The following is a 26584-nucleotide window of genomic DNA, read 5'->3' as shown; positions in this document are numbered from 1 at the left end:
AGTGTGCAGTTCTGATTCAATTTCACCTACTTAATTACCACAAGGACATTAGCTGCTACATGAAGTATGTTGCTGTGTGAGAACACGTGTAGAAGATCCAGGGATGTCAGTGGTTGTACTATGGAAATTGACTATAACAGCAGGAGAAAAGTGTTGAAAAGTTTTTATTTCTTTTAGGCATAATGTAAGCGCTTTTGGTGTATTCCAGATGACAGGAAGGCTACTTCTAATGATGAATGAAACTATGGAGCATGAGTCTAGACTCCTAATTTCTATTTTGGCTTTTTGACTACTAATGAGTATTGAGCTGATGTTTTTGTAGAACTGCTTACAACAATGACAAGATTTCATTCAGATCTGCTATTACGTTGTAGCCCAATATTGCATATGTAAAGTCAGGATTGTTTCCCTTCTGTGTAGCATTTTTACATTTATCTACAATTAAGTTAATATGTTATTTTATCACCCTCACTCAGTGAAAGGAAGTCTATCTGCAAGCCTTTGCAGTTGTCCTTTGTCTTTACTACCATAATTGCCTCAGTACGATCAGCAAATTTTGTCCTCTTTTTTTTTTTTCCTGGATTTTTGCTTTCCTGGATTGTCAAAACCAACAGTTAATTCCTGTTTGCAAACCAGGTGTTTAATCAGTTAGAGTTTCCTCTATGGCAGCTTAGCTTACTCAGGGACTTTGAGGAGGTGTTTTTGTGAAATATTTTCTGGAAATGCACCTTGTTGCCTTGCCTATTGACTAATTAAAATAATGTTACTAGATCATTGAGCCATTAGTTTGGATCCAGCTTCCGTTTAAAAAATAAAAATAAATAGATACGGATTGACTGCTGGGAGTAAAAAAGTTTTATTTTTTCATCCCTTGCTGTCAGCCATGATTGTACTTATGAAAAATATCTTCATTTCAAGTTATGCGATCAATAAAATAAAGAGCATAAATTTTTAATCCATGAGGAAAAAGCATATTCCTTGGCAGCCTTGATAATTTGTGTTGTTAACTATTAATTAGTATTGTCAAGGAACAAATGCATGCTTTTGGATAAGGTTGCTCATTTCTTCTGCCCTCTGATTCTAGGGAAAAAAAAAGTGATGGCACTTTGAGGTCTTACATTTCGTCCAAACTTTTTATCTCTGTGACGTATATGCTACATGCTGCAAATGCAAATGTATGTCATCATTTGCTAATGGCAGTCTGCATATTAGTAAGAGTGACAATTTCAGCCTCACCAAGAAAAGTCAGCCCACGCTAGGAAATCTCATAAATGCACTAACAACATCAACAAACATATTATCTTGACTTAGTAAGGATGCATGTGATCTTTTATGTTTTGGGGCATGTTTTCCATTGTTTGCAGAACAGCCTGAGTGGTGAGGCAAAGGGAGACTGAAACACAAAAAGCAGTACATAAAACAAACAAATATTTTACGAACTGTCTTAAAAGTGTATATTTAATTGCATGTTTATTGCACCTGTTGGTTTACTTTTTAGGTTCAAAAGCAAGTAATTCTGCCAGACACTTTCTCTGAATGTATACCCAAGGAGCCAGGAATATTTACCGGAAAGTGTAAGTTCTTTCTTTCACTGCTTGCATACGCCACTCCACACCTACCCCCTCACCTTCCCGACATGTTATGAAGGAGAATCTGAATTGTCAGAGTCACACGGTGACAGATGTCTGGTCTGGAATAAAGAAGAGTAATTGAATATTTAAGGCAGAAGCTTTTTTTACCGTGGATTTTAGAACATTATATTGTGACAGCTGGCATTTAATCTCAAAAATAACACTAGCCATTTGCGTAGTCCTTGAATGGGATTTGTGATAGCTGTGTCCATTACCAAGCAATTCTATTCAAATCCTGCATATTTATTTAGACTGACTGAATTTCTCAGATCAGATTCACAATAGAAAGCCTACAGTTAAAACTAGACCAGAATGTTACATCCCTACTGAAAGTACCTGATCTGTTTATCCTGTACAAAAGCAAATCTTGCTGGCCTTTAAATTATTTTCCAGTGAACCTCTGGATGGCCCAGAAGTATAATTTCCTGGTCCTTTGACCAGCACAGGAGAAATTGGGTTCTTGGGCCTGACATAAAGCCTGTAGAAAACTGTGATGTGCTCTCGGAAAATACACACAATACTGTTATTCAGCTACGTATCTATGGTTTATATATATAATGTAGATCTATGAACTTTGTATATGAACATCTATGATCGGCTCATATCTGTGAACTTTAGATGCCTTTCTCTTGTCCCATTTCTCAAAATGAATGAAAAAGATAGTGAGGGTGTGATTCAGAGATCAGTAGATGCAGTCTCTCATATGGACAAGATATTGTTAAGAAGTTGATTGGAGTAGCTTGTCTCTACCCAAGAAAGAGGTCCTGATTTCCACTGAGTTCTTGCAGGGAAAATGCTGGAGCAGAAACCAGCTGCAAATGAGGGAAGTTTCCTACGTCTTACCAAACACAAAAGTCCTCCAATTTAGTGTATTGCACAGCAAAAATTTGCCATTAATTGCTACAAGAGACTTTGTAAATGACCTTGCATAAAAGCAAAAACAAAACAACAACAACAACAACAACAAAAAAAAAAACAACCAACCAAACTGTAAGCTAACACTTGTCTTTGTGGGATTCCCAGTGATTTCAACATACCATGTCCTGCCTGTGTATATTGCTCCTTCTTCCCCTTATGCTGTGTGGTGGGGCCTTAGACCTGAAATAAGAGTCCTTCTACTTCTCACTTGGGGAAATTACTGGGAATTGTAGAAAATCTGGAATCACCACTGCCTTTTTCATGTGGGGCTCCTGGTTGTAAACTGTGTGTGGAGTCACTGAGGATTTGTGTCCTTGACCTGTTGTAGGTCATTATCTCTTTCATCCTGCTGCCAGTCATGAAATCAAGGGGAAATCGTGCCTGACCAACCTGCTTGACTTCTGTAAGGAGATGACTGGCTGTGGAGATGAGAGAAAGCTGTGAATGCTGAGTGAATGTTATTTATCTTCAGTTTAGCTAGAGCTTTAACAGTCTCTCATATTCTCCTTGTAGCCAAATTAGTGAGAGATGAATGGAATGGATGGGAATAAGGTGGATGGGGTGGAAAAGTAGCCAGACTGCCAAGCTCAGAGTATGATGATCACTGGTACAAAGTCCAGCTGGTGGCTAATTGCTAGAGTTCTGACATGAAGATGGTATGTTAAACACATTAGTAAACCACATGTCTTTTTTGGGTTAACTATGAGTTGGTATTCTCTAAGAGATCTAATCATGTAGTATTTATGAAAGACTGGGTTTAGATGAGTCTATATAGTCACTTGGAAGGCAAAAGGTAATAGATTGGTAGGTCTTTGTTTCTGCATAATCTCAATCTGTCATGTCACAGTTCAAATGTATTATTGAATAACTGTCACTCTGCAGTCTGAGTAATGAGACACTTGATAACACGCTTGACCAGGAGCTGTATAGTTACAAGTGACCCAGATGTCAGCTGCCCACTAAAGGTCTAACATTGATTTACAGTAGGTACTATGCTATTATGTGGAGGTAGGCATGTAGACCAAGAAGTATCCAAATACAGCACATAAAATTATTTAAACAAAATACGCATACTGCTAATTCTTGGGGCTTTCACACATGCTTGTTTACAGAAAAATTATTTAGTTCATTAGAAAGCGTGTGAAAGAAAATGGTATTTGATTGGATAATACATGGTAGGATTCATGGCTTGGATTCAAGCTGTTGGCAAGTAGGCAGGCGTCAATGTGGCATTGATGGTGTCGCAGTTACATCTACCACACTGTCCTAAATAAAGAAAACTGTGAGGTTATGTGGCTAGCCGATGGTAATTGAGTCTGATCCTTGAACGAAGTGTGCTCAGATGCAGACTATCATCAGTCATTTGTGCCAGGCTGTGAGCAGTTGAACTTAAAATGCATTAGTGGGTTACAATGTGGAGAGTGAGTAGATCCCCTAGTGCCACTAGTGGCAGTGGCAAACCCAACCGAGAGCAAATTGCTAGGTTGCTGGCTAGTTAGAGTGATAACAGGGAAAGAAGCCTTCCTCCTCCTGCTCCTCCTGACAGCCTACGTAAACACCGCAGTGCTCTTAGCTGTATTATCCTGAATTACTCTGTATTAACCCACGGTATGAATCATAGAATCATTAAGGTTGGAAAAGACCTTCAAGATCTATCCAACAGTGTTTTAAGTGTGGGGATGTTTTTTTTTTTTGTTTTTGTTTGTTTGTTTTTTAATGAGGGTCTGGACTTGTAAGTAGCAATTTTACATTGGTGCTCTGTTCTGGAAAACATTTGTACTTTCAAGTCTTTGTGCAGTCCAGGTTTCCTGTTATCTTTGCTTTTAAGAAATCTATCAGATGTTTCATGTTCATGTTTTTGGTGTCTTTGACTGCTCTGTACTAGTGAAAGTGTCTTCTAGTTCACACTGATTATTCAGTTTTGGAGTCTTTGTGCCTTACTTAGTACTAGTAGTTATGTATGTGTGTATATTGTATGTATATTTTTATATAGGCCTGCAACTGAATTTTACCATGACCTGGGGAGATTCTCATTACCTTGGACTGACTGGACTTGAAGTGATAGGAAAGAATGGTCAAGCATTAAAAATAAGTACAGAACAGATTTCTGCTTCACCCCAAGACTTGAATGATCTTCCAGAGTATACAGGGGATTCCAGAACATTAGAAAAGTAAGTAGTGAAAGAGGTGGAATGTCAGAGCATTTTATGCAGGTTTTTTTTTTTTTCCTTCATGCCTGTTGTTTCAGTGAGTCTGCTCAATATTCTTATCAACCAACAGTTTTAGAGTTTATCAATTTTAAATGCACTTTACATCAAATTTGATAAAATGACAGAATTATATTAACTTTTGTTAGGTTAACACATGTAAATACCAACATGATTTTCATACCCTTATTACTGATTCTTGGATTTCACGAGCTTTCCAGGAACAGTTTGTTGTAGGAAAATTAACGAGATGTTTCCAAAAGGCAATATTTGAGTTAGGAGTTAGGAGAAGGTAATGTGCCTGATTGGTATCACTGCTAAGCACATTCCAGGCAGAAATATGTGCCATCTATGCATATACAGTAATATGTATGTAGGATTTCTGAATAATTACAAGGGAAAACATCAAGTTAGCTAAAGGTGAGGTTGTATTAGGGAATTGCAGGAGTAGATGCCAATCTTTAATACTGCAGTTTTTGTTTAATTCCAGTGAAGTTTTATGCATTGACAAATAAACTTTCTCAAATTATGAAATGTACAAAAATCTCTTCCATAAGTTTAAAGATCTAAGAAATCTTCCCATGAGATCCCTTATGATGAAGAGGTTCTGGATCCACTATGATGGACCCAGACGCAAAAAATTAATTTCGCTTTTCCTTATGTATCTTATCCAGAGGAGTCTGGATGCTCTTTTTACAGCCTGGTCATCTGTTCATCCTAGAGTTTCTGGCAGGCTTTCTGCCTCTGATGTATTTGAGGAATTTCATTTATGGTACCTTTTGCTTGCTAGCCTTCATAACCTTTCTTAGCCTGTGCATATACATTTACCCTTCCAGAGCTTATGATCCTGTTGATTTAGTTTGTTTGACCATGACTTTTGTTGAAAAATAGCTTGTAATACTTCTTTTATCTGCCACCGTGCCAGGCTGGCTTCCATTTTTTCAAGTCCTCCCTCTTTCTAATGTCTTGCTTAGTGAGATAGATTTGTTCTATGCTTCCAGTGTGATATCCCTTAATATTCTGTCTGCTGTGTGTAATGATTTCATTTTGTTGCTTTGTTTTTCTTTTTTTTGTCAGACTCCATTTTTACTTAAGAGGCTTTTTTAGCACAAGAAATAGGGGCTTTATTTTTTTCTTCTGATATTTCTGCCAAGTATATTGAGTAGGCTTCAGTGCTCTTCAACTACAAAATTTCAAGTAGGTCCTGTGTACTATTCAGGACCAAGCCAAGTTTTATATCTTTTACATCAGTTCAGTTTCTCTGTGAAGAGAGTCCTTATTAACACCTGTTTCTGTGAGGAACTGCCAACTCTGGTACCCACTTATTTATTACACTTTTAAATAAAGAGTAAGTACATAGGGCAGTGTACAGAAGTAATTACACTGGGTCAGTTAATTCATGTTCTCCTTTGCGCTCTTTGTATGCCATAGTTTGTGGTGGAAGTCAGAATTCCAAGATCAGGAAATAATGGAATGAAATTTACCTAGTCAGCCTGACATCTGTGCTATTATGAGACGGCATTGTCATGTCGGTAGAATTATTTATTTATTTATTAAAAACAAAGTAGGAATGTGCTTAACTGTGAGCATGATGAACGATGCGAACAGACTCTGCTTCTTCTCTGAGCTATATCCATCAGCCATTCAGCTCAGATTCAGTATAGTTGCATTATATAGTTGCATATAGTAACCCACTGCAAACTGCCAGGTATGCTAAGCTAGGCACAGTTCTGTGTTAATAAGTTATATCACATCTGGGCCTTAGAGCTTTGCCTTCAGTCATTTTGGTACAGAGATACCAAATTAGCTTTTCTCTACCTGTTCACACAGGGAAAAATTAGGATTTTTTTGTTATTCCTCAACAGACTCAACTAAACGAAATGTTTTTATTTTTTCCTCTGCCTCCCTACCACCCCGGTCTTCAATTCAATGATTGTGTATTACTTTTTTTTTTATTATGCTTTTTAATTTCATGCACATAGGCATAATAAAGCCCTGGAATCTGTAAGTGGAAATCAGAAAAAGACCTAGTAAAGCACCTGTTTTCATGAGTAAAGCAGGCTTTTCCTTTCTGCAGCTAATGGATTTTTCTCCTCATAGGTTAATAGATGGGACTAATATCACTGCTGAGGATGACCATATGTGGCTCATTCCCTTCTCTTTTGGAGAAAATCATCTGCTCACAATCCATTTTTATAAAATTGAAAATATTGCAGGGCTTCGCTTTTGGAACTATAATAAATCTCCAGAGGATACCTATAGAGGGGTAAGTAAAAGAAAAGGAGCACTGCCAGCAAAAATATACAGCAGTGCATTGGAAAATTGGTACTGTGATAAATGAATATAGCTGCCTTAATGGAATGCCATAAATCTTTCTAGATTGTCTGAGTCTGAGTTTTGTGGCAGGTATAATGCATTTCTGTCTCCACAAACAGCAAATACTGGAGAAAAAAAAAAGAGACAGTTTAAAGAAAACTTCACAGATGATTTTTCTAAGAGACACATAGTAACACATATTATTTTCAAGATACATGATCTTGAAGTGATATCCTCTCACTATCCAGTATTTAGGCCTACCATACGATTCTTCATTTCCTGCAATAAAAGGATTGGTAGAACAGTGAGCACTTCAACAGAAATCCTGTTTGGATAAGTTAAAGAAAGCAGTATCTGCGTATAAACTTTTTGTTGTCTCTGATAGTGGGGTCATTTAAAGTGTTTTCATGCTCTTTGCTATTCTTAAGTCTGTCATTTTAAAAGTTATCATTTAGTACATTGATTATAAAAGCTGTATAGCTATTTAGTTAACTAGTAATGTTTAGTAAAATGTTAAATAGAGATTTTGGTGTGCCTTTTTAAAACAAAAAATATAATGAAACTTCTTTAAATTTGCATAATGAAACCCAAGGCTCTGTCTCTGTGGCCATGCCATGCAATTTTCAAATTTGCTTTCAGTTTTCAAGTATATACTACCATAGAGTTTATGGTTCATTAAACCTATGTGGTTACCAGGCAGTTGAATGGAAAACAGCTGGGGATAGCAGAGTTATACTTGGCTGTCATACGTGGATCGTTTTAAGCCCAATTAATCAATGCTACCTTTTTCAAGAAGCGAGTCTCTAGAACTCTTAACATTTGTTTGGGAACGCTGCCATCTTCAAGCAGTTTGGCTAATGTAGTTTAGCTAAAATTGTATAACATACCTCCTCGCTTCTGTTTCTGAATTGCTTGCTTTAATTTTGTTTTCATCCTGAACTGTTGGAGCTGACTAGCAAATAACATCTGTTGGAGATGGTGTTATATCTAGCTCTCATTCTGAGTTTGGCTGTAACTCATTTCCCTGCTTTTTCTCAGAAGATACATATGCTGTTGTAATGATAATGAAGAATTTGTTGCTGTTCACTGCACAGTTTGTGAATCCATGTTTCCAGATCTTCCCATTCACATTGAACTGTTGTGTTCCTGACTTCCAAATTCAGTTGGATAAGAAGAAAAATGTTGGTGTGTATAAAACTAGAGACAAGACAACAACAACAAAAAATCAGCAGAGCTCTGGAAAAATTTTTAGAATTGAAGTTGGAGGCATGGGTCCTTCATAAGATTGGACAAGATAGTAGCAAAGATTGGAGATTCTGTGTAAATTTACCTTCCAGGAATTGCTTTCATATGGACAATCACATAAGGAGGAGGGGTTCCCTCTCTGTAACTGAGCCCTGGCATCTTTTAACATAAGCAAGAGGTGTTGTAGATTGTCAAAGACTGGCCAAAGACTCACATAGGTCCAGAGTGTGAGATCTTTCATTCTAGCCACAGCTGATACGGAAATTTTAACATTTGACAAGTGATTGTTTTAAATACATTGCATTAACCCAACATGCTTGACACATGGTAGGGTTCAGGAGCATGCTGAGCTTACCATGTAAACATACACCTGTGTAACATATAGGTTTTTATAGTAAAATCCATGACTTAATTGGTATGATTGGGCATAAAGAAAGGGCTCTTCCCCATGAGAATGGTACAGCATTGGGACAGTATGCAGTGACAGGGTGAGACCTTTGTCGGTGGAGGCTTTCAAAACTCAGTTTAACGAGAGGCAGAATAACCCAGTTTAGTTTTGCTGGCCGCTCTGCTCTGAGCAAGAGTTGTGACTGGAGACACGCAGAAGTCTCTTCGAACTTAATTTTTTTTGTGATTCTTTATGTGTATTGCAGTCTGAAGAACTGTCTGTAAATGGTGATGTGGAATGTTTTTCTCTACTATTATGAGCCCAAGTTTCTCCAAGGCAGAGCAGGGAAGAAAAGTTTGAATATGAATTTTCCAACCAAATCTGCTTCCTGTGTGTGTGTCTCAGTTATTAAAGGAGGAAAAAAAAAAAAAAGCCAGATCCCTAAGATCTAATGGGGAATTTGTTTTTTGGAGACCAAACCAAGACAGAAAGGAAGGAAGGAAGGAAGGTGGGCTTTTTTGTTTGTTTGTTTTTTTACAGTTTATTTGCTAGATTGACAAAAGAGGTGGGTCCGATAAAGTATGCATGTAAGTGGCACACCTGTAAGTCCCCTAGCAGTTAGTGGGTACAATTTAAATGAGGAGTTCATACCTCCAATCCTGCGAAAGGATGAATGAGACAAGTTATTTGGAAAACTGAAGGTGCAGGATATTTGCTGGGCCCCGCAGCAAAGAGGCTTTGAACTGCAAACCTAGGGCAACATGACATTTGTTCTCTGAAGTATTGCTGTTCTTCTAGGAAGCAGTCCCTGGATGTGAGATATAATGATTTTCTAGGCAGCTGTAAACTGGTGGATTCTATTCACAGCTTTAGTATGAGAGGGTAATGGCAGTGAACTGTCAAAATGAAGGCTTGTATGCTATTTCCAGCTCTATGAAAAATTACCTTGTGAAAGCTTTGTTATGCAATTTGTAATATGCTGTGTGTGATGGTTGAGTGCCTTCTCAGATGATGAAAATTACTTAGAAATGAGGGCTCTAAAGGGCACATAAATATAAGCAGCTGTGGTATAATAGGTAAGATTTCATCTCTAAGTCTCTAGACTTCCCATTCAATATGTGTTTCTTAAACTAAAGTGTATTTCAGTGGATTTTTTGCTTCTTCCTAGCCTGGCAGCCTGATTCAGCTGGAAAGTAGCATGCAATAGCATGTCTTATACAAAAAGTATATTTCCTTTTTTGCTCCCAAGCTTATTAAAGATGAATCCAGAAATAGTTATTTCCCCCTACCTGGTACTTATACAAACTTTCCCTCTTAATTTATCTTTGTGCTCTTTGAAAGTGAAATGAGTGCCTCATTTAGTCCAGTACAGTATGTTAAGTTTTCAAATCAAGAAATATTTATGCAAAAAAAATAATCTTAAGCTTTACTTTTGGGTTATTACATGTACAACTTAATGAAATCATAATTGAATAAAAACAGTTTACAAATGGCAAAAATATGAAAACCATTATGAATATCAGGAAACTGATAGTGTATGGGCTTTGCAGAAAACCCTTAATGTTACGTTCTTCTCAGAAAGCTAAAAATTCCCATTTTAAATGACTATAAATACTGCATATGTATTTTAATATAAGTCCTAATAACAGGTGATGAAAATTAAATATTTCCATACAAAATTAAATTAGCCTCAAATTATCATATAGACATCAGTCAGTGTAAAATCTAGAGATTAGGAAACTGACTCACATTACCTTTAGACTAAGTTGTCTTTTGCTAACTAAATGAATCCATTCTCATTCAGTCCATTAATCAGCAAGCTGTAATCGTAGTGACAGTTATAAGGCCATCTTGTTATATTTTTCCAGGTATTATTCCTTCCTTAAGCAGTAATTAGTGACAGACTAAGTGCAATGAATGCTGCTTGTGATTAACATTAGGTTACATTTAACATACTGCAAGGCAAGATGCAGTGATAATTGTTGCTGCATGACTGAATCGTTATGTGACTGGGATCGTGCATACAGCACCAGATGGTGCTACTGGGGGAGGGTGAACGGGCCAGGACTCCCTCATCTTCTGATTAAGTATGCCTGAATTATTTAGTTTAATCTTCAGAGATTGTATCAGGCACGCATACATCTGTGATGTGGACATGGCTCAATCTGTTTTGCCTGATACAGGTACCTCTTCTTTATTTGTATGTCCTTAGGTTACATACAGCACTGCTTGGTACATCAATTTGCATGATCTTGGAAAAGTCCAAATCCCACCTGCCATACAGATAAATAGAACCGTTGAAATACAGCTTTTCTGTAAACAGAATCGAGACATGAAAGTGTGTCTGCTCCCAAGAGATCACCAGGTTACATGATTTCTTAAAGGCTAGCTTCAGCCAGGGTTGAGCAGTCAGGCCCGAGCTAGCATTGCATTCAGCTGCACAATGAGTAACTAACCATCTCCCCAGATGACACACGCTGTCTTGAAAGCTGAGTCTGTCCAGTCTGATGGGTGTACTGCTGCAGCTCACAAAGCGTCAGTTTGCTGAGCTCTAGGGGGGTGCAGTAATTGAGGAGCTCTTCCAATCTTTTTCTTCTTCCCGCATCCTCAACCTCTGCCATCCCCATCAATCTCAACAGTTCAGTCAGTGTCACCTGTGATGCTTTGGATTGCACACTGTGGGTTGCAACTGGTGTCTTCTGGTTAAGGCCAAAGGATGTGATACTACAGAGGAATGGAATAAATGCATCAAAATTACTGAAACAATTATTTGAGCCTCAGAAGTGAATGCTATTGCATTGGATTTATGTTATGTTATTTTTTTTAAACAAGGCTAAGGTAGTCCATGTAACGCTGGATGGTCACAGCATCTCCCCACCGGAGGGCTTTCTTATCCGCAAGGGACCAGGCAACTGCCACTTTGACTTCGCCCAAGAAATTCTCTTCCTTGACTATCTGCAGCCCCAGATGATTAATAGGGTACAAAAGAGGTAACGTAGGATATTTTTATTATCTGAACCACGTAGTTTCTCTTAACTGTACAATATTTATTTGTATTTTTCTTTTGAAGCAAATCTGTAGCAGCTAGATGAAAATATAATGTATTTTATTGAGCATCTAGGTGAAAATATAATGTATTTTACTGAGATCAGAGAATGATCTATTACATAATCTGGGGAGCAGAGGGGTGTGTGTTTTGACTTAGTTTCTGGGGTTTGTTCTGTTCTTTTCTGAATGACCCAAGAGTGTACATACAAACTATTTTGTCGTGGTCATTTTGGCAGGACTGGTTCACAGAGAACGGAACAAGCTAGTATGGACTATGAAGCACCATTAATGCCATGTGGTTGTATCCTTCTCTGTCGTTTTCTTATTTGGTACATAACTCCAAAGTGTTCTGTATAACGTAGTGAATCGTGACAGTTTCGAATCCAACAGTTTCTGGTGCTTTAAGAAATGACTGAGATATCAAGAATATGATGAGAAAGGTATGAATTAAGAGTAAATAAATGAAACAGAATATAAGAATGTGTCACCTATAGTAAAATGCTCCAGTAGCTTTTTTTCCTCCCTTTTGGAATCCACCCCAGCTAGAGCTAGAGGTTCATAAGCACAGTATCCTGCCAGCTTGTCAAAACTAGAAGTAGTCCATATTTTTTGCGTATCATTGAATGTTCTCATTGCTGTTTCTTGGAATTTGTCTTATTTTACGTGTTTGTTAAGGCTGTGTTGACCAGAACTGTGTAATATTTTTGCCATTTTTGTTAAGTTTAAAAAGCCAGAAACATTGAGCTTTCTTAAATAAGCTCAGCCTTTTGTGATACTACTTCCTCTCATGCCATCCATCTACTTGACAGGCCTTTTAAATCCATTAGGCTATTCTAACCATGTTTAGAGACACTGAGGTCTCAGCAAGACTAAGTTCCTGATCGTTTCATGAAAATCAGTGGCTGGGTAGAGGAAAGAGAAAAATAGGTGCTCCAATAGAGAAATGGACAGCGCACAATCTTATTACGTTTTCTGCCATTCAGTGAAGGGGCATATTTGCTGGCCAGTTATCACTCATGCAATTCAAAACCAAGCAAAGGTGTATTCAGAAAATGTAGAAAGGCAATAAAGCCTCCAGATAAGAGCTGTGGTGTTAATAAGTTGCAATATATAATGAGGAAGGTCACACACTTAAAAATAAATAATGATAAAATAAAAATAACAATAATAAAAAATCATTAGTTCTTCATCTACAAGAAGAACATACATGAGCATATGTGAATGTAAGTAGATAGACTTTTATGTAGTTGTTCCAACTGCAGATTTTCATTTTTGTGCGTGTATTCTCAGTATTAGAAATGACAGACTTTTTCTCTGAAAATAAAATAGTTTATTCACAGAGGTTTAAGACATAGTAAAGTCTGCAGTGAACAATACATTTTTTCACCCATATTATAACTAGATAATGGAACTTGTTGCTACAAGATGTCACTTCAAAGAAGAAGGATCATGAATGATTGGACTTCTATAGACATTAAGAAAAGTTAGGATTGTTATAATGTGTATTGAGAGTATTAAAAAAACACCTCTTCCCTCTTCAGGGATTAAGTTGCTCTTTTAGGGACTAAAAAGAAATTCTTGATGGCTGCATACTCTACAATATCTGTCTACTAATGTTTCTTAAGTATTTTATATTTTTATGAAAGCATTAGGTATTGGCCACTTCTGGAAACAAGGATGAATTGTGATTTTTTTTCCTAAAAGCTTGTCTTTATTTCAAACAGAAATTTTCGGATTTGAATAGGAAATGCAAATTCTGTGGTGTCAAGGAGACCTGACTAATCTGTCAGACTGTATCTCCAGTTGTAAAGAGAATTGGCAAGCAGCTGCCATCCAAACTTGGTGCCAAAAAGCATGGCACAACTTGCATCTGTTCAACTCCTTTAAGCTGAGATAAGGTGACAGCATCCAAAGTATTCAGGTTTCCAGAGCTGTAAATCTGTGTTATAAATATGTAGCCTACTTTGGTATTTGGCTAAACAGTCCATGTAGTATCAGAAGCATCTCATACACTGCAGATGAGAATGTCTAACATTGAGATGTGTGTTGCACAGTCATTTTTAAAAGTGCAAGATAAATGTTCTGTTAGGATAAAGTATCAGCATCAAAATTTTCCTTAATAGCTCTTTGCTTTTCAGTTGTTTTTCAGTTTCAGCTTCTGACTACTTGGGGTGATCCATACTACATTGGTTTGAATGGACTGGAGCTGTTCAATGAACATGGAGACCAAATCTTACTGACTGAAAATAGTATCCTTTGAATTTGATTCAATGTTCCATGGGTAACCAATAGATGGTATGAAGGACACATCTGAAAGATTCATAGTAATCAGGGCCACTGAAGAATTGCACTTCAGCACTCTGTATCAACTAAATTTGGCCTCACCTCTGTAGCTGGTAAGCTTATGGAGCAGGTAGACCTAGAAACCATGTTAAGGTATATGGAAGACAGGGAGGTGACTGGAGACAGCCAGCACGGCTTTACAAAGGGCAAATCATGCCTGACTGACTTGGTGGTCTTCTACAACAGAGTGACAGCATTGGTGGACAAGGGGAGAGCAACTGATGTTATCTACCTGGACTTGTGCAAAACCTTTGATATGGTCCCACATGACATCCTTGTCTCTAAGTTGTAGAGCCATGGATTTGTTGGATGGACCATTTGGTGGATACGGAATTGACTGGATGGCCACATCCAAAGAGCATTGGTCAACATGTCATTGTCCAGGTGGAGACCAGGTGGAGTGGTGTCCCTAAGCATTTCGTATTGGGACTGGTACTGTTCAATGTCTTTGACAGGGATAGCGGGATTGAGTGCACCCTCAGCAGATTTGTGGATGACATGAAGTTGAGTGGTGCAGCTGACCACTAGAGGGACCCTGACAGGCTTGAGAGGTGGGCCTGTGCAAACCTCATGAAGTTCCACAAGGCCAAGTGCAAGATCCTGCACCTGGGTCGAGGCAATCCCAAACATCAGTACAGACTGGGCAATGAATGGGTAGAGAGTTGCCCTGCAGAGAAGGATGTGGGGGTACTGGTAGATGAAAAAACTTGACATGAGCTGGCAGTGTGCACTTGCAACCCAGAAAGACACCTGTATCCTGGGCCACATCAAAAGTATGGTGGCCAGCAGGGCAAGGGAGAGGATTCTCCCCATCTACTGTCCTCTCATGAGACCCCACCTGGAGCCCTGCGTTCAGCTCTGTGGCCCCAGCACAAGAGACAGGGATCTGTTAGAGAGCAGGTCCAGCAGAGGCCACAGGGATGATCAGAGGGCTGGAGCTCTTCTCCAGTGAAGAGAGACTGAGAGTTGGGGTTGTTCAGCCTAGAGAAGAGAAGACTCCAGGGAGACCTTACTGCAGCCTTCCAAAACTTAGAGGGGGCATACAAGGAAGATGAGGAGAGACCAGGGTGTGTAGTGACAGAACAAGAGGTAATTTTGAAGTAAAAGGGGGAAGATTTAGAATAGATATCGAGAAAAAATTCTTTACCATGAGGGTGGCTAGATACTGGCTGGTCCGGAGAAGCTCTATCCCTGGCAGTGCCCCAGGCCAGGCTGGATGGGATTTGTGCAGCGTGGACTTGGGCGGAGGTGTTCTTGCCTACGGCAGTGGGGTTGTATCTAGATGATCATTAAAGGTCCCTTCCAACCCAAACCATTGTCTGGTTCTATGAATCTTACAGAGCTGGAAGTGTATACCCCCATATAGAACTGATGTTGTTCAATCACATTGTAAAAACAGTGTTTCTTAACCAACTAAAAATGATAAAAGCATTGATGCTGTGTGAATTGTATGTCTCAACAGATCCTTATTGCCTTATAAATAGAGATTACAGTGAAAAAAAATCAAGATTCTTTTCTGAGAAACATTTTTATTTATGTATTTTATGGTGCATGATGAACTTGAAATCTCCAAACCTGTGATGGAGAAGAAACATTTTGAAATTGAAGTGTTAATAGTTTGTTTTTAAGATCAGGGGATTTTTAACTTAAATTGTATGCCTTTACAGTATGTCTTGTACGTATTTACAATGCCAGGTAAAGATAGCACAGCTAGTTTGGAATAATCACCTGTTTCTGCTTGTACAGCAGTGTTTCTTGGATATATTAGGATCCCAGAAAAAGCACATCTGTCTCAGTGTAGTACTACGTGTGATAATTCAGGCACCAAGTCTGAAGCAAGCTTTTCTTAAATAGCTGAGTCATTTCTGTGCTATTTCTTAAATTCCGTATAAATACTGAGAGACTCTGGCCTTCTAGAAAGCAAAAGAAGGGGAAACTATTGTCTATCAAACTAGCTTGCTAGGGACTTGTAATTCTGAAAACAATGCCATCCATCCACATTTCTTTGCATGTCTTTAACATACATACGTTTTAAACTGAAAGATTCTCTTACAGAGAAAGTCTAGTTATACAGAAAGCCTATAGAAGGTTTAATCTTTCCCTCTCAAAGAAATGAAAGAAGGCCTTATTAGACAGTTAATGGTTTTTATCAGAAGTATTGAGGAACTTCAGGAAAATGGAGTCAGACTGATGACTCTCTTCTACAAGGATACTTTTCTTAAGGTGTCTTTCATATGCGTTTCTACATGTTTGTGCTAAAAAAAGAGTGGAACTTTGTCACAAAATAAATAAATAAAACAACACCTGGGAAGTGCCTATTTCTGATAAGGGAACTTATTGATGAAGTCATGAAGATGTACTTTAAAATAAATGAAATGCAGCTAGTTAATTTCCTATTTTAAACATAATTTTGAATGCCAGAATCAGTAAGAGTTTTACTGCTTTTAAAAATGTATTCTCAAGTTCCTCAGCTACCTAAGTAAACTACTTGGAGTATTTTACAATTTTTACAGCTCTATTGTAGAAAACTTGCTCATGGAGTCTGGAAGAGCAAGCATGACCTTTTAAGTATTTTGTTTCTGAAATGTCCTTTACAGTTATTTAAACTTAAAGCTTTTTTTTCAGATATTGCTGCTTTTCCAGATAGTGTCAATGTTTTGGAAGATGTATCCGGAGATATCCGAACTCCAGACAAACTCATTGACAGAGTAAATAACACAACTGATGGCAGACATATGTGGCTTGCACCAGTTCTTCCTGGTTTGGTACATTTTCCCTTTTCATTCCATTGTAATGATGTGCATAGATGTGGCCAGAAGCATAAAAGAAAGGGAAAACATACATAATCTTTAGGTAAATTTGATATTAGTAAATTAGGCTACCTGTCAGAAGACATTCTCTTTATTCCACTTTCTCTTCACTGAACAGATAGCAGCGGAATAGATCTCCCACCTTTGTAACCTCCTTATTATTTCTATGATGCAATAGCAAAATAATTTCTAGACGTTGCATAGATGTTTTTTCAGCTACTCTGATAATGTTACTGGTAAAACAGCTTAATATGTGTGTTTTGTGCAGTAAACACCTTTCAAGTGAGAATGTGCTAAAATTGTAAACCATTTTTTAAAAAGGCGATAAATTTTGTTACGGTAATTAGAATTTCTTCAAACCTCATTATCTGTCTTGAATTCAAATTCATAAATTAGGCATGACAGGCATAGTATTTCATGTCCTAGAGCTCCAAGTGATTGAGCCCTTTTAGAAGCAGCATGTTTAAAATATGGTGTACCAAATATCTAAACAGGAAAAGCAGATAAACTTAGATGGGTTCTGACTTTGTTTTTGGGAGAGAACATTTTTTGCATTGGGCTGTTTTGGACATCGTTAAGATGTGTTTCTTAGAGGACAGATTTCAAAAGTAATAAAATGTAAACCTAAAGTGTGATGTGCTATAGCTTACTGTGTTGGAAAAAGTCCTTACAGCATATATTACAGTTATTTATTTAGGCTACTATAAGCAAAGAATTAAGTCAGTTTTGAAAATAATTCATATATTATTTGATGATGTAATGCAGTGGGTATAGTTAAGATAAAACTTTAATTATACTTGGGAATACTGACTGCTTGTGTTTCTTAGGAAAATGGAAGTTCTGTGTAATGCCTGAGGTTCCTAGGGTCTAGATCCCACATCTTGAACCTGGTAATTAACTCGGGATGCACAGATACCTATTGTAGCATCGTGAATGGTTGATTTGACAACCATCTGAGTTTGCATGTCTGACATGTGTTAATGTCCTTATAAAAACATTATTGCAGAGATTATTTCATTTTGGCAAAAGGAAAATAATGCCTGAGGTTCTAGCACAGATCCATACAATGTTTTGTGTCATCATGTCTGGCACCAAAGTACCGTAGATAAGATATTATCTGTTTACCCTTTTTAACACTAATATGTGATATGCAGGAGGGACAAGTAAGCAATGTAATGGCCCTTTCTGTACTTAACCTGTAGCGAGTGATACCTTTTCAAGATCCATATAGTTCTTTCCTCTCTGCCATCTTCCGTGGTTTGGTTGCAAAGCCAGCAAGTACAAATGGATTAAGCAAGCAGCCTATTAATGATCATTGTCTATAGTTGGGACGCTGAACCAAGTCTTCTGTATCCTCATTGTTAGCTTGCTTTGAAACATTCCAGTTGTCTAGAAAGCTGAATTAACTTTTTGCTACATTGGAAAATTTGAAAGCTTTAGGAAAAAATTATATAATGGGACTTTCTTTTCCTTTCCAAATTTATCTTCCTTTCTACTTATAAAATTTTAGAGATTTATTACTAACATAAGTTTGGTTTGAATTCTTTGTTACCCTTTTACTGATACTTTGTTTGTTTGAATGCATTTTCCATCAAATTTTTCATTTTCTATGACACTAACAATTGTCTTTGGACATTTTAGCCCAAATTTTCTCCTGGAAAAACATACATAAAAGCAGCTTTATTGACATCTACCTCTCTTTCTTCAGTACAAAAAATACATAGTGATTTAAGACAAATAACAGTATCTTCTACAAAACATTGAAGGATTAAGACTACAGAGGATGCTAGAGGGGGAACATAGGATACATTGGCCTAAAGTTGATATAGTAACTCATAAAAGGAATACCATAGAATTAGCTGTTCCCGTGACCTAATCTGTGTTCTTAACATCTTGACACTGATGTCACCTGAAGATAAAATGAACAGTATGTCAAGCAATAATTATTTGGCAAGCATTAGGAGAGTTGACTGTGTACCTGTTTTTGCAACTTGTGTGGGGTGCACAACTTCTCTTAGAGTTTTGTTGGGATATAGGAGAAATTTTAGTGTTGCAAGTAGGAAGATGGATTCCGTTCATAGCCAGCTTGTCTCATGCTGAAGCCCATGTCTGTGTTTTGTTGATGTAATACTCATTAAAAGTGTCTCTCTACCCCTCTCCCAAGTGATTAGCAGTCCTGAATGACAAGCTCAGATGCAGATATCATCTGCTGAGTTAATGTACATTTAAGAGGGCAGCTCTGGAGAAGAGGCAACATCTGTGAATTATCAACAGAGATGATAGCTGAACTTAAATCCTTATCAGATTTCTGCCCTCTAGCTATATCTCTTTAAATGCAGACCAATTTTGATGAAACTTGTATGAGACTTATCTTTGGGGGATTTGTGCTCTAAAATATAAATGAATTCTCTTTTGCAGGTGAATAGGGTATATGTTATATTTGATGTACCTACTACTGTTTCAATGATCAAGTTGTGGAATTATGCCAAAACACCTCAGAGAGGTGTGAAGGAATTTGGTGTAAGTAATTTTGTATGCCTTGTTATTCTTTTGGTGAATCATCTTGCCATAATTTCTGCACTTTTTTCAGTTTACTTCAGTGTGATTCTATATAGTCTCAAAGAAAGGGATTTGTATCATTTAACACTGTATTTAATATTGAAGTGATTAACCTCTGCAAGTCACATGTCCTGTTTATCAGATGTTTTTAATAATTATATAATTGTTTTAAGGTAGGATAATGCTTTTTTTTCTCTAGTTACTATAGAACAGGTCTGTAATACTGATTTAAACCACAAACACAGGTTTTGGACAGTTGAAGTGAGTTGAGATTCATTAATTCCTAGATTTAAGAGTGATTCGCTCCAGTTAATAGAAGGGCAATTACATAAAGCATGAAATACATTTTGAGTACCTTTTTGAAAGCTTCATTAGAAATACCAGTAAGAAGACAAAAACTTGGGGGGGGGGGACAAAAACCACCAGCAAATGGAACAAAATGGAAATTTAGGCAGACAAAAACTAAAGTAATGACTGGACTTCTGAAACTAATAGTGCAAAATGATTTTTAGTTATTTCATTGAGAAGACTGCTAAAAGTGATTCCAAGAATTTTTTTAAATCTGTTTTTTTTTGTTTTGTTTGTTTGCTTTTTTTTTTTTTTAATATCTTTAGCTTCTGGTGGATGACTTGCTTGTGTACAATGGGATTCTGGATATGGTGAACCATGTCGTGTCAGGCATCCTACCAACCTGTGACCCAGTGGTCCCATACCATACCATTCTCTTTACAGACGATGAAAAGATTTGCCATCAGAAGAGAAGTGTTATTAGGTATGTGGGTGGATCTTGACTGGAAGAGTGTTGTTTTCAAAAAATGTTTTTGCGACTAATGTTAGGAGTACACAAATAGGTATAAAAATTCCCTATAAAGCATACTCAACCCCATTTAATGGTTAATAAACAATAGTTGTTTTTTTTTACATAAAAGGACAAAAATGCTAGCTCTAGCTTTATTTCTAAGCATTTTTTAGCATTTATTAGGATTATTGTCTCATATTTAAATGTGTTTTCATGGCAGCCTATAATAATAAAGACGAAGTAAAGAAGCTAGGTCTCCTTAGAGAAGAAATAATAAATCCCAATGATACTATGTTGGGGGGGGGGGGGGGTGATAACAAATAACGATCAAATATCAAAAGTAAAGAAAAAGTCCTCTGATTTTTCACAAATACTAATTCAAAAACCAGAAATCTATTATTTTATGAATGTTCTAGTGAACTATTAAATGAGAATGAATTGGGTTCTGAGGACTAACACTTTGAAACCAGCAAGTTGGGGATCTCACAGCAAATGTGATGAAAAATACACTTTTGTTCTGAAGATCAGGACTGATAGGGCCTAAAAAACAGTCCCTAGCAAGGAAAATGAAGGCTGAAAGAAAAATGTATATTCAATGTGATCGAAAAAGTGAAAAATTTAAAGCTTATACAAATAAATACTTGCTTATACATTGCACAGTTAAAAAGAAGAATGTCTTGCACATACATAACTTGAAAAAAGGCAACAGTTTTGCATTTAGAAGTGACATATTCATTCAGAAGAATATTAAAATATTTAAAAATAAGTGGAAGGAATGTAAGCTATCCTGACTCACAGTAGAAGTTCACATTTGCTTACAGGGATTTCCTTTGTTTCTCTAAAGCACAGGAAAGTGCACAGGTGGTGTGGGCCACAGGCAATGCCAGATGTTAAAGTAGATTATTATTGTTTGGAAGTATTGTGTTAGACTCGTGCTTTGTACAAGTGGCTGTGGTGTCATGGTAAAATCTGGCGGTAAACAGTTTTTCAAGTGAAGAAGTTACTGAAATGAAAAATATCCTGAGGAAATACAAGTTTTGAGGAATTTTTCAGTGGGATACGGGAAGAAGGAGAAATGAACTTTTACTTTCTTCAGTTTAACATCTTCATTTTAACATCTTTGAGTATTATTTTATTGGAAGCAGGGAAGTTCCACCTGTAGTTATAGACCTCCTTCACATAACTTCCTTTACACATGCTTAAAAGACGTATCTATTGATTTAAGTTTTAAGAGGGAAATCCTTTTATGGTCTCACACAATTCATGATCTGTTTTCCAGTCAAAAATATGCAGTCTTTTCTCCTAGAATTCCTGTGCAGGAATGTTCTTGGTCTTCCTTCTTAGCTTGTTTTGCAGTCTTCTATTCCTTCTTTTCCCTTATGCTACCCCACTAAAACATAGGGCACTCTGGCAATAAAACATAGATATCTACTATATCTATATATTTTTTAAAAATGTGTGTATTCTTGAGCTTTTATATGTTGGTACTTCTGACTTTCACACGTCATTGGTAATATTTTATGAACCCTGAACTTAAGTCTCATGTTATCATCAGTGATGTAAATTCTGATTTGCTCCAGTATTGTTTCTCCTGTTGCACTGTGTTGGTTTGAGAGGTATTAATTTTTTTCTGCAAGAATAGAAGCATGTTGTGTGTAGTATTTGTAAAGAAAATAAAAAAATCAAAGGCATGGATTTTTTGTTTTCATCTGTGTGAAGGGGAGATGTTAGTGTTGTTTTCTTTACATTTTTTTTTCTGTAATTTAATTTAACTTTGAATTTATTGTTTCTTTCACATAAAAAAAAAAATCTTAAAATTCTGTGGCAGCCTGTAAACAAAACTTATCACAATAAATAAGTATTGCAGGAATTTTGCAAGTAATACTATATCAACATTACAAAATAAAATCCCTGTATGGAACTTAACATTATACCCTCTTTGTACAGCACTAATGTAAAATCTCTCTTTGGTTGTTGTGGTTCAAGCTGTATAAGCAGGCAAGAAAATTGTAGCATGAATTTGATGTTTATATTTGAATGTGTGCCTACTGCTACATATGCCACTAGTTAAAATTGGCAAAAAACCAAACCAAACAAACAAAAAAACAAACAAAAAAACCAACTTCAGGTAGATGCAGACAGAATGCCTTGCCTTTCTATATAGTCTCATGATGTGTTTGTGCTTCAGTGTTTTTTTTTGTTTGTTTGTGTTTTTTGTATTATTTCTGTTAAGCCTCCTGGACCTAAGTAACTTATTTGGTAACCTTTTCCATGACAATCATAGCCTTACAAAATGTTGATTATTTCGGTTATTGTACTGACTTTAATCTTTTCAGCAATCATATGGGAGATCAGGATGTACGAATGATGAATGAAAATCAGATTATCACAAACAGCAAAATGAAGCAGGTTGCGGCTGATCCAGGTTAGTTCTGTCTTTACAATTTTCTGCTCATTTTCTACAAAGACAGTATGGATAATAAACATTGTTAAAGACCTAAGCTGGGAAAAATGGGAAGACTTACACCTCTTTTATTTATTTAGCTCTACTTTTTCTTAGGAAAAAGCAAACATGAATGTCATACTCTGATGGATTTTTATTCTGTATCTAACTCTGAACGTGGATGAAATAAATCAATGGCCTATGTGGCATGTAGTTGTAGCTTATACCAACACATAAACAGAAGTCCTCAGGAAAGAAACTGACTTAAGGTAAACTGAAAAATAGTGTCCAAACAGGTCCAAAGATAGCTTTTGGAGTAATAAGCTTGTTGCATCCCCACTGGCCTTTTAAGCAGCTTTAGAGATGATGCATATGTGTCCTAGAACTACTTGCTTGTTGTTCCTCAAGCAAATCTAAAATCACAATAAATGGAATAGGGATGAAAAAGTGTTGACCCTATTCCTCACACTGTCTGTCTTGTTGGTCTTTTGTCTTACAAAGTGATAACTAAAGAGCCTGGTTTTATTTTTTTTTTTGCTTTTTTTTTTCTTCCCCAAGAAGGAATGGTAGATTGTGTTTATAGTCTGAAGAGTCCCTGTCATTGTAAATTATACAGGATAGCTCCCTAATACGTTACAAATTCTCAACCAAGCTGGTATATTCACGATTGTTCTTCTCCCACAACCATGGCAATTTCTCTAGTTAGTTTCTCTAAAAAGTGTTTCATAAGTATTTGATGGCTTTTAGTAACAATTCTGTAAAAGGATATGAAGTGCTGTCGCCAGTGCAAATATATCTTCAAAATATTAATACATTAGCACTGGTTGTGTCAGAAGTATCTTGCACATATCTGTGTCTGTAGTAATGACATCCTGGGTTGTAGTGCAGACGTAGCTACACTTTACAAGCTATAGGGTATCATTGCCATTGCTGTCACATCTGTTGTCCAGATATTAAGGAAGGAGAAGGCCTTTTTTGCCACCTAAAGATGGGCCAGTCCTCATCTCTTACTGTGAGGTTGTCTGTTGAGGATTGCCTATTGACTTCTGTCCCCTGTCACCTCTATAGTACTTACTGGTATCAGACACAGGGGTTAATAATACTAATTTATCATTTAGTGATAGAATAATTTGGGTTGGAGGGGACCTCAGGGAGGGCTCTTGTCCAACCTCCTAATTAGAACAGGACCAACATTGAGTTCAGACCAGGTTCCCCAGGAAAGTGATTACATAAGACTTTTTTTGGGGGAAAAAGATTTTCCTGATGTCTCTGGAGTCAGACGATCTTCTTTGTTGAAAGATGGAAGTAATTTTGCCAGGATTGCTTTCAGATGTTGCTTTTCTACCTCACCTTGTTGCCCCATCCCTTATCTTCCTTTATTTCTTCTATATCCATCCTATTCCCTAAATATAATCCGAAACCTGTGACAATCCCATTTAGTCTCTGAAGCCAGATCACTCATGTAAAATGGTAAATCCAAATGTTGGTGAGGAATGATACACAAGAAAGAGCTAGCGTTAGTGCTCTGTGCTCTGAAATGGAACCACAGTTTGTGCTGTTCTGCCACTGCTTCCCGTATGACCTGATTTGACTTCTGCCTTCTTTTCTGAGCCCCTGTGCTGTCAGTTCTGGGACCAAAACTTGTGTGTGTATCTATAAATGATCTTCAGCCTCCATTGAGAAACAGAGTAACAAATTAAATTACTTCCTCACGCCTATTCAGCTGGATACTGTTCCATAGTCTGTCACTCTGAGATCTTCTTTTCTATGGGGAAGTATTTGGCATCACTCACTGTCAATGTAAGATATATTACTGAAAAGAGTAGCTTAACTTTTATTCTGAGTTGGATATAGAAATGGAGATGTTTCTTCCTCCTTTTAGTCTGGGCCTTCAGTGTTAATACAGGAGCATTGTTTAAACAGCATTTAATTTTCCTTAACAGCTTTGCGTCCCAAAACCTGCATATGTGAAAAAGGACTGCAGAGGAGGAAGAGATAACATGGGATGGTGGCTGGAAAGTCCTGAATACATCCAGCCCTAGATACGTGTCATCTAGCTCTCCAAGATACGCATCACCTAAATGGAAGTTGTTCTGTGTTTTCTGAACCACTTCATGTCTTATGAGAGGAAGCTTTATTTGCTAAAGGAGAATTTTCTTCAGTAATGAAATTTAAAGCATGAATTTAGTTTTCAGGTTCTTTTATTGTTATTATCTACACTGTCTGAATTTTCTCCCATCTCTTAATTGAAAATCCGTAGAGGAAGAAACATATAGGAATGAGTGAGAACCTCACTGCTAACTGACAACTGTTCCTGTAAAGTACCAAGAACTTGGGTGAAGCATGATGGTCATAATGAGGTCTTTTAGTGTATTTCTTAAGCTTTAACTTTGAAATCCTAGCTGGTTGGTTGCAAAGCTTCACATTAGGAGGAGGTGTCTGCTTTGTTACTGATGAAGTATCCTGTAAATAGTTCTTTGGGAAATGCACTTATAAGAAATATTTGTTACCTCTCTGTGTCTAGGCTGCCAACTCTGTTTTCATGCAATGTCTCTCTAGTTGCTGACACTGTCTATGATATCAGAAGAGGTTCCACTGGGTGTGCAGATGTGTGATGACTGTTTTTAGAAAATGGAGGTCAGAAGTGGGTTTATCAAGGTTTAATAAAGAAGTTTCAGCTGTCTCATGCCTAGTTTTTTTTTGGTTTGTTTGTTTGGTGTGTTTTGGTTTTTTTTTCAGTGAAATAACCATTTCTTTCATTATTTCACTTTCACAAAAAAAAAAAAACAGCAAAAATTTTTTCTGAAGGACCATCCACTAGTACTCTACATATTCTCCTGCTACAGAACAATGCTCTTTTCTCTAGTTTTGCCTGCATTTGGTTATGTGAACAAGGAGGCTGTACCCCTGGACTGCACCACCGAGACCAACTGCCAGCAATGTATCAACCTTTTTGAGAAATGGTAAATGCATTTTAACTAGCAGATGGTAAGGAGTGAACTGCATTTTTAAAATACAGAATACCCTGAATGTGTAGTCATTTAACCAGAAATTCTAACCAAATTGTCATGCTGCAGGATTTCTAGCTATGCAAATGTGCTTTTCACTGAAAATTTGTCAGTGGTGACAACCTGTAAATCTCTTGTAAGATCTCATAGAACGTTCTACCTTTCTTATTTAGAACTCGTTCGTTGTTTCCAGATAGAACTGAAAGCTCTGAAATGCTTTTATACATCAGAGATACACTATTGCAGCTCCTGATATAGAATCAAAATGTGCTGCTTCCCTTTCTGTAGTAAGTCAGGAGTGCAGTAGTCTGTATATTTGCTTATAAAATACTTAGCTGTTGTTGGCTAAGCTGTAAAGACCGAAGATAGTAATGCAGTTCCTGGATTTTTGTGTATTGATTAAGCAACAAAATGTCTCTTGTACTAAATTCAAAGCACTTCTAAATGTAAAACAGATGTCTATTTCTTTATAATGTCAATAGAATTTGTTATGGAATTTAATTATTGGTATTGTTATTAGTGTGACAAGTGTTCTTGCTTAAAAAGTAAAAGATATGAATAAAAACACATTTTCACAAAGCTTGCTTAAGAACTTTGTTTTCTGTAAACGAAAGTGCTTCTTGTCCACAAAAGCATTTGTATTAATTATTAAACCTGTAGGCATCTTCTAACACTAGTGCTTCCTTTCATTGCCAGGATATCTAGAACAGGAAGTGCAACTCATCACAGTAGGGTGAAGTTGGAATAATGCATGTGACAAGACTTCTCTTGGGAGCATTGGCAGAGCTTGAATGAATCAGAATAAGCATTGTCATATTCCCAAGTGATAAACTGTTTTTCTGAGTTTTATCCAGTCATCACTAAAGTTA

At 37.0% G+C, this 26584-nt stretch overlaps 1 protein-coding gene across 10 annotated transcripts in view; it reads left to right on the top strand.

Moving 5' to 3' along the window:
- The window catches only part of KATNIP (katanin interacting protein), a 72852-nt gene extending 47461 nt beyond the window's left edge, over positions 1 to 25391 (top strand). For 6 of the 10 annotated variants that reach the window (XM_083800791.1, XM_083800794.1, XM_083800789.1 and 3 more), the window contains 11 exons: positions 1499 to 1574; positions 4543 to 4720; positions 6857 to 7022; positions 11538 to 11695; positions 11990 to 12054; positions 13892 to 14002; positions 16722 to 16861; positions 19325 to 19426; positions 20080 to 20237; positions 22601 to 22689; positions 22825 to 24641. In XM_083800791.1, coding sequence (XP_083656917.1) covers positions 1499 to 1574; positions 4543 to 4720; positions 6857 to 7022; positions 11538 to 11695; positions 11990 to 12054; positions 13892 to 14002; positions 16722 to 16861; positions 19325 to 19426; positions 20080 to 20237; positions 22601 to 22689; positions 22825 to 22892 — 1311 coding nt within the window. In that variant the 3' untranslated portion in view covers positions 22893 to 24641. The other 4 variants (XM_083800797.1, XM_083800792.1, XR_014572889.1 and 1 more) reach the window with 3 other exon arrangements.
- The last annotated feature ends 1193 nt before the right edge of the window (positions 25392 to 26584 follow it).

The sequence above is a fragment of the Anser anser genome, assembly GCF_964211835.1.
Source record: "Anser anser genome assembly, chromosome: 15".
NCBI classification, from domain to species: domain Eukaryota; kingdom Metazoa; phylum Chordata; class Aves; order Anseriformes; family Anatidae; genus Anser; species Anser anser.
This window is presented reverse-complemented; position numbering and strand designations above follow the sequence as displayed.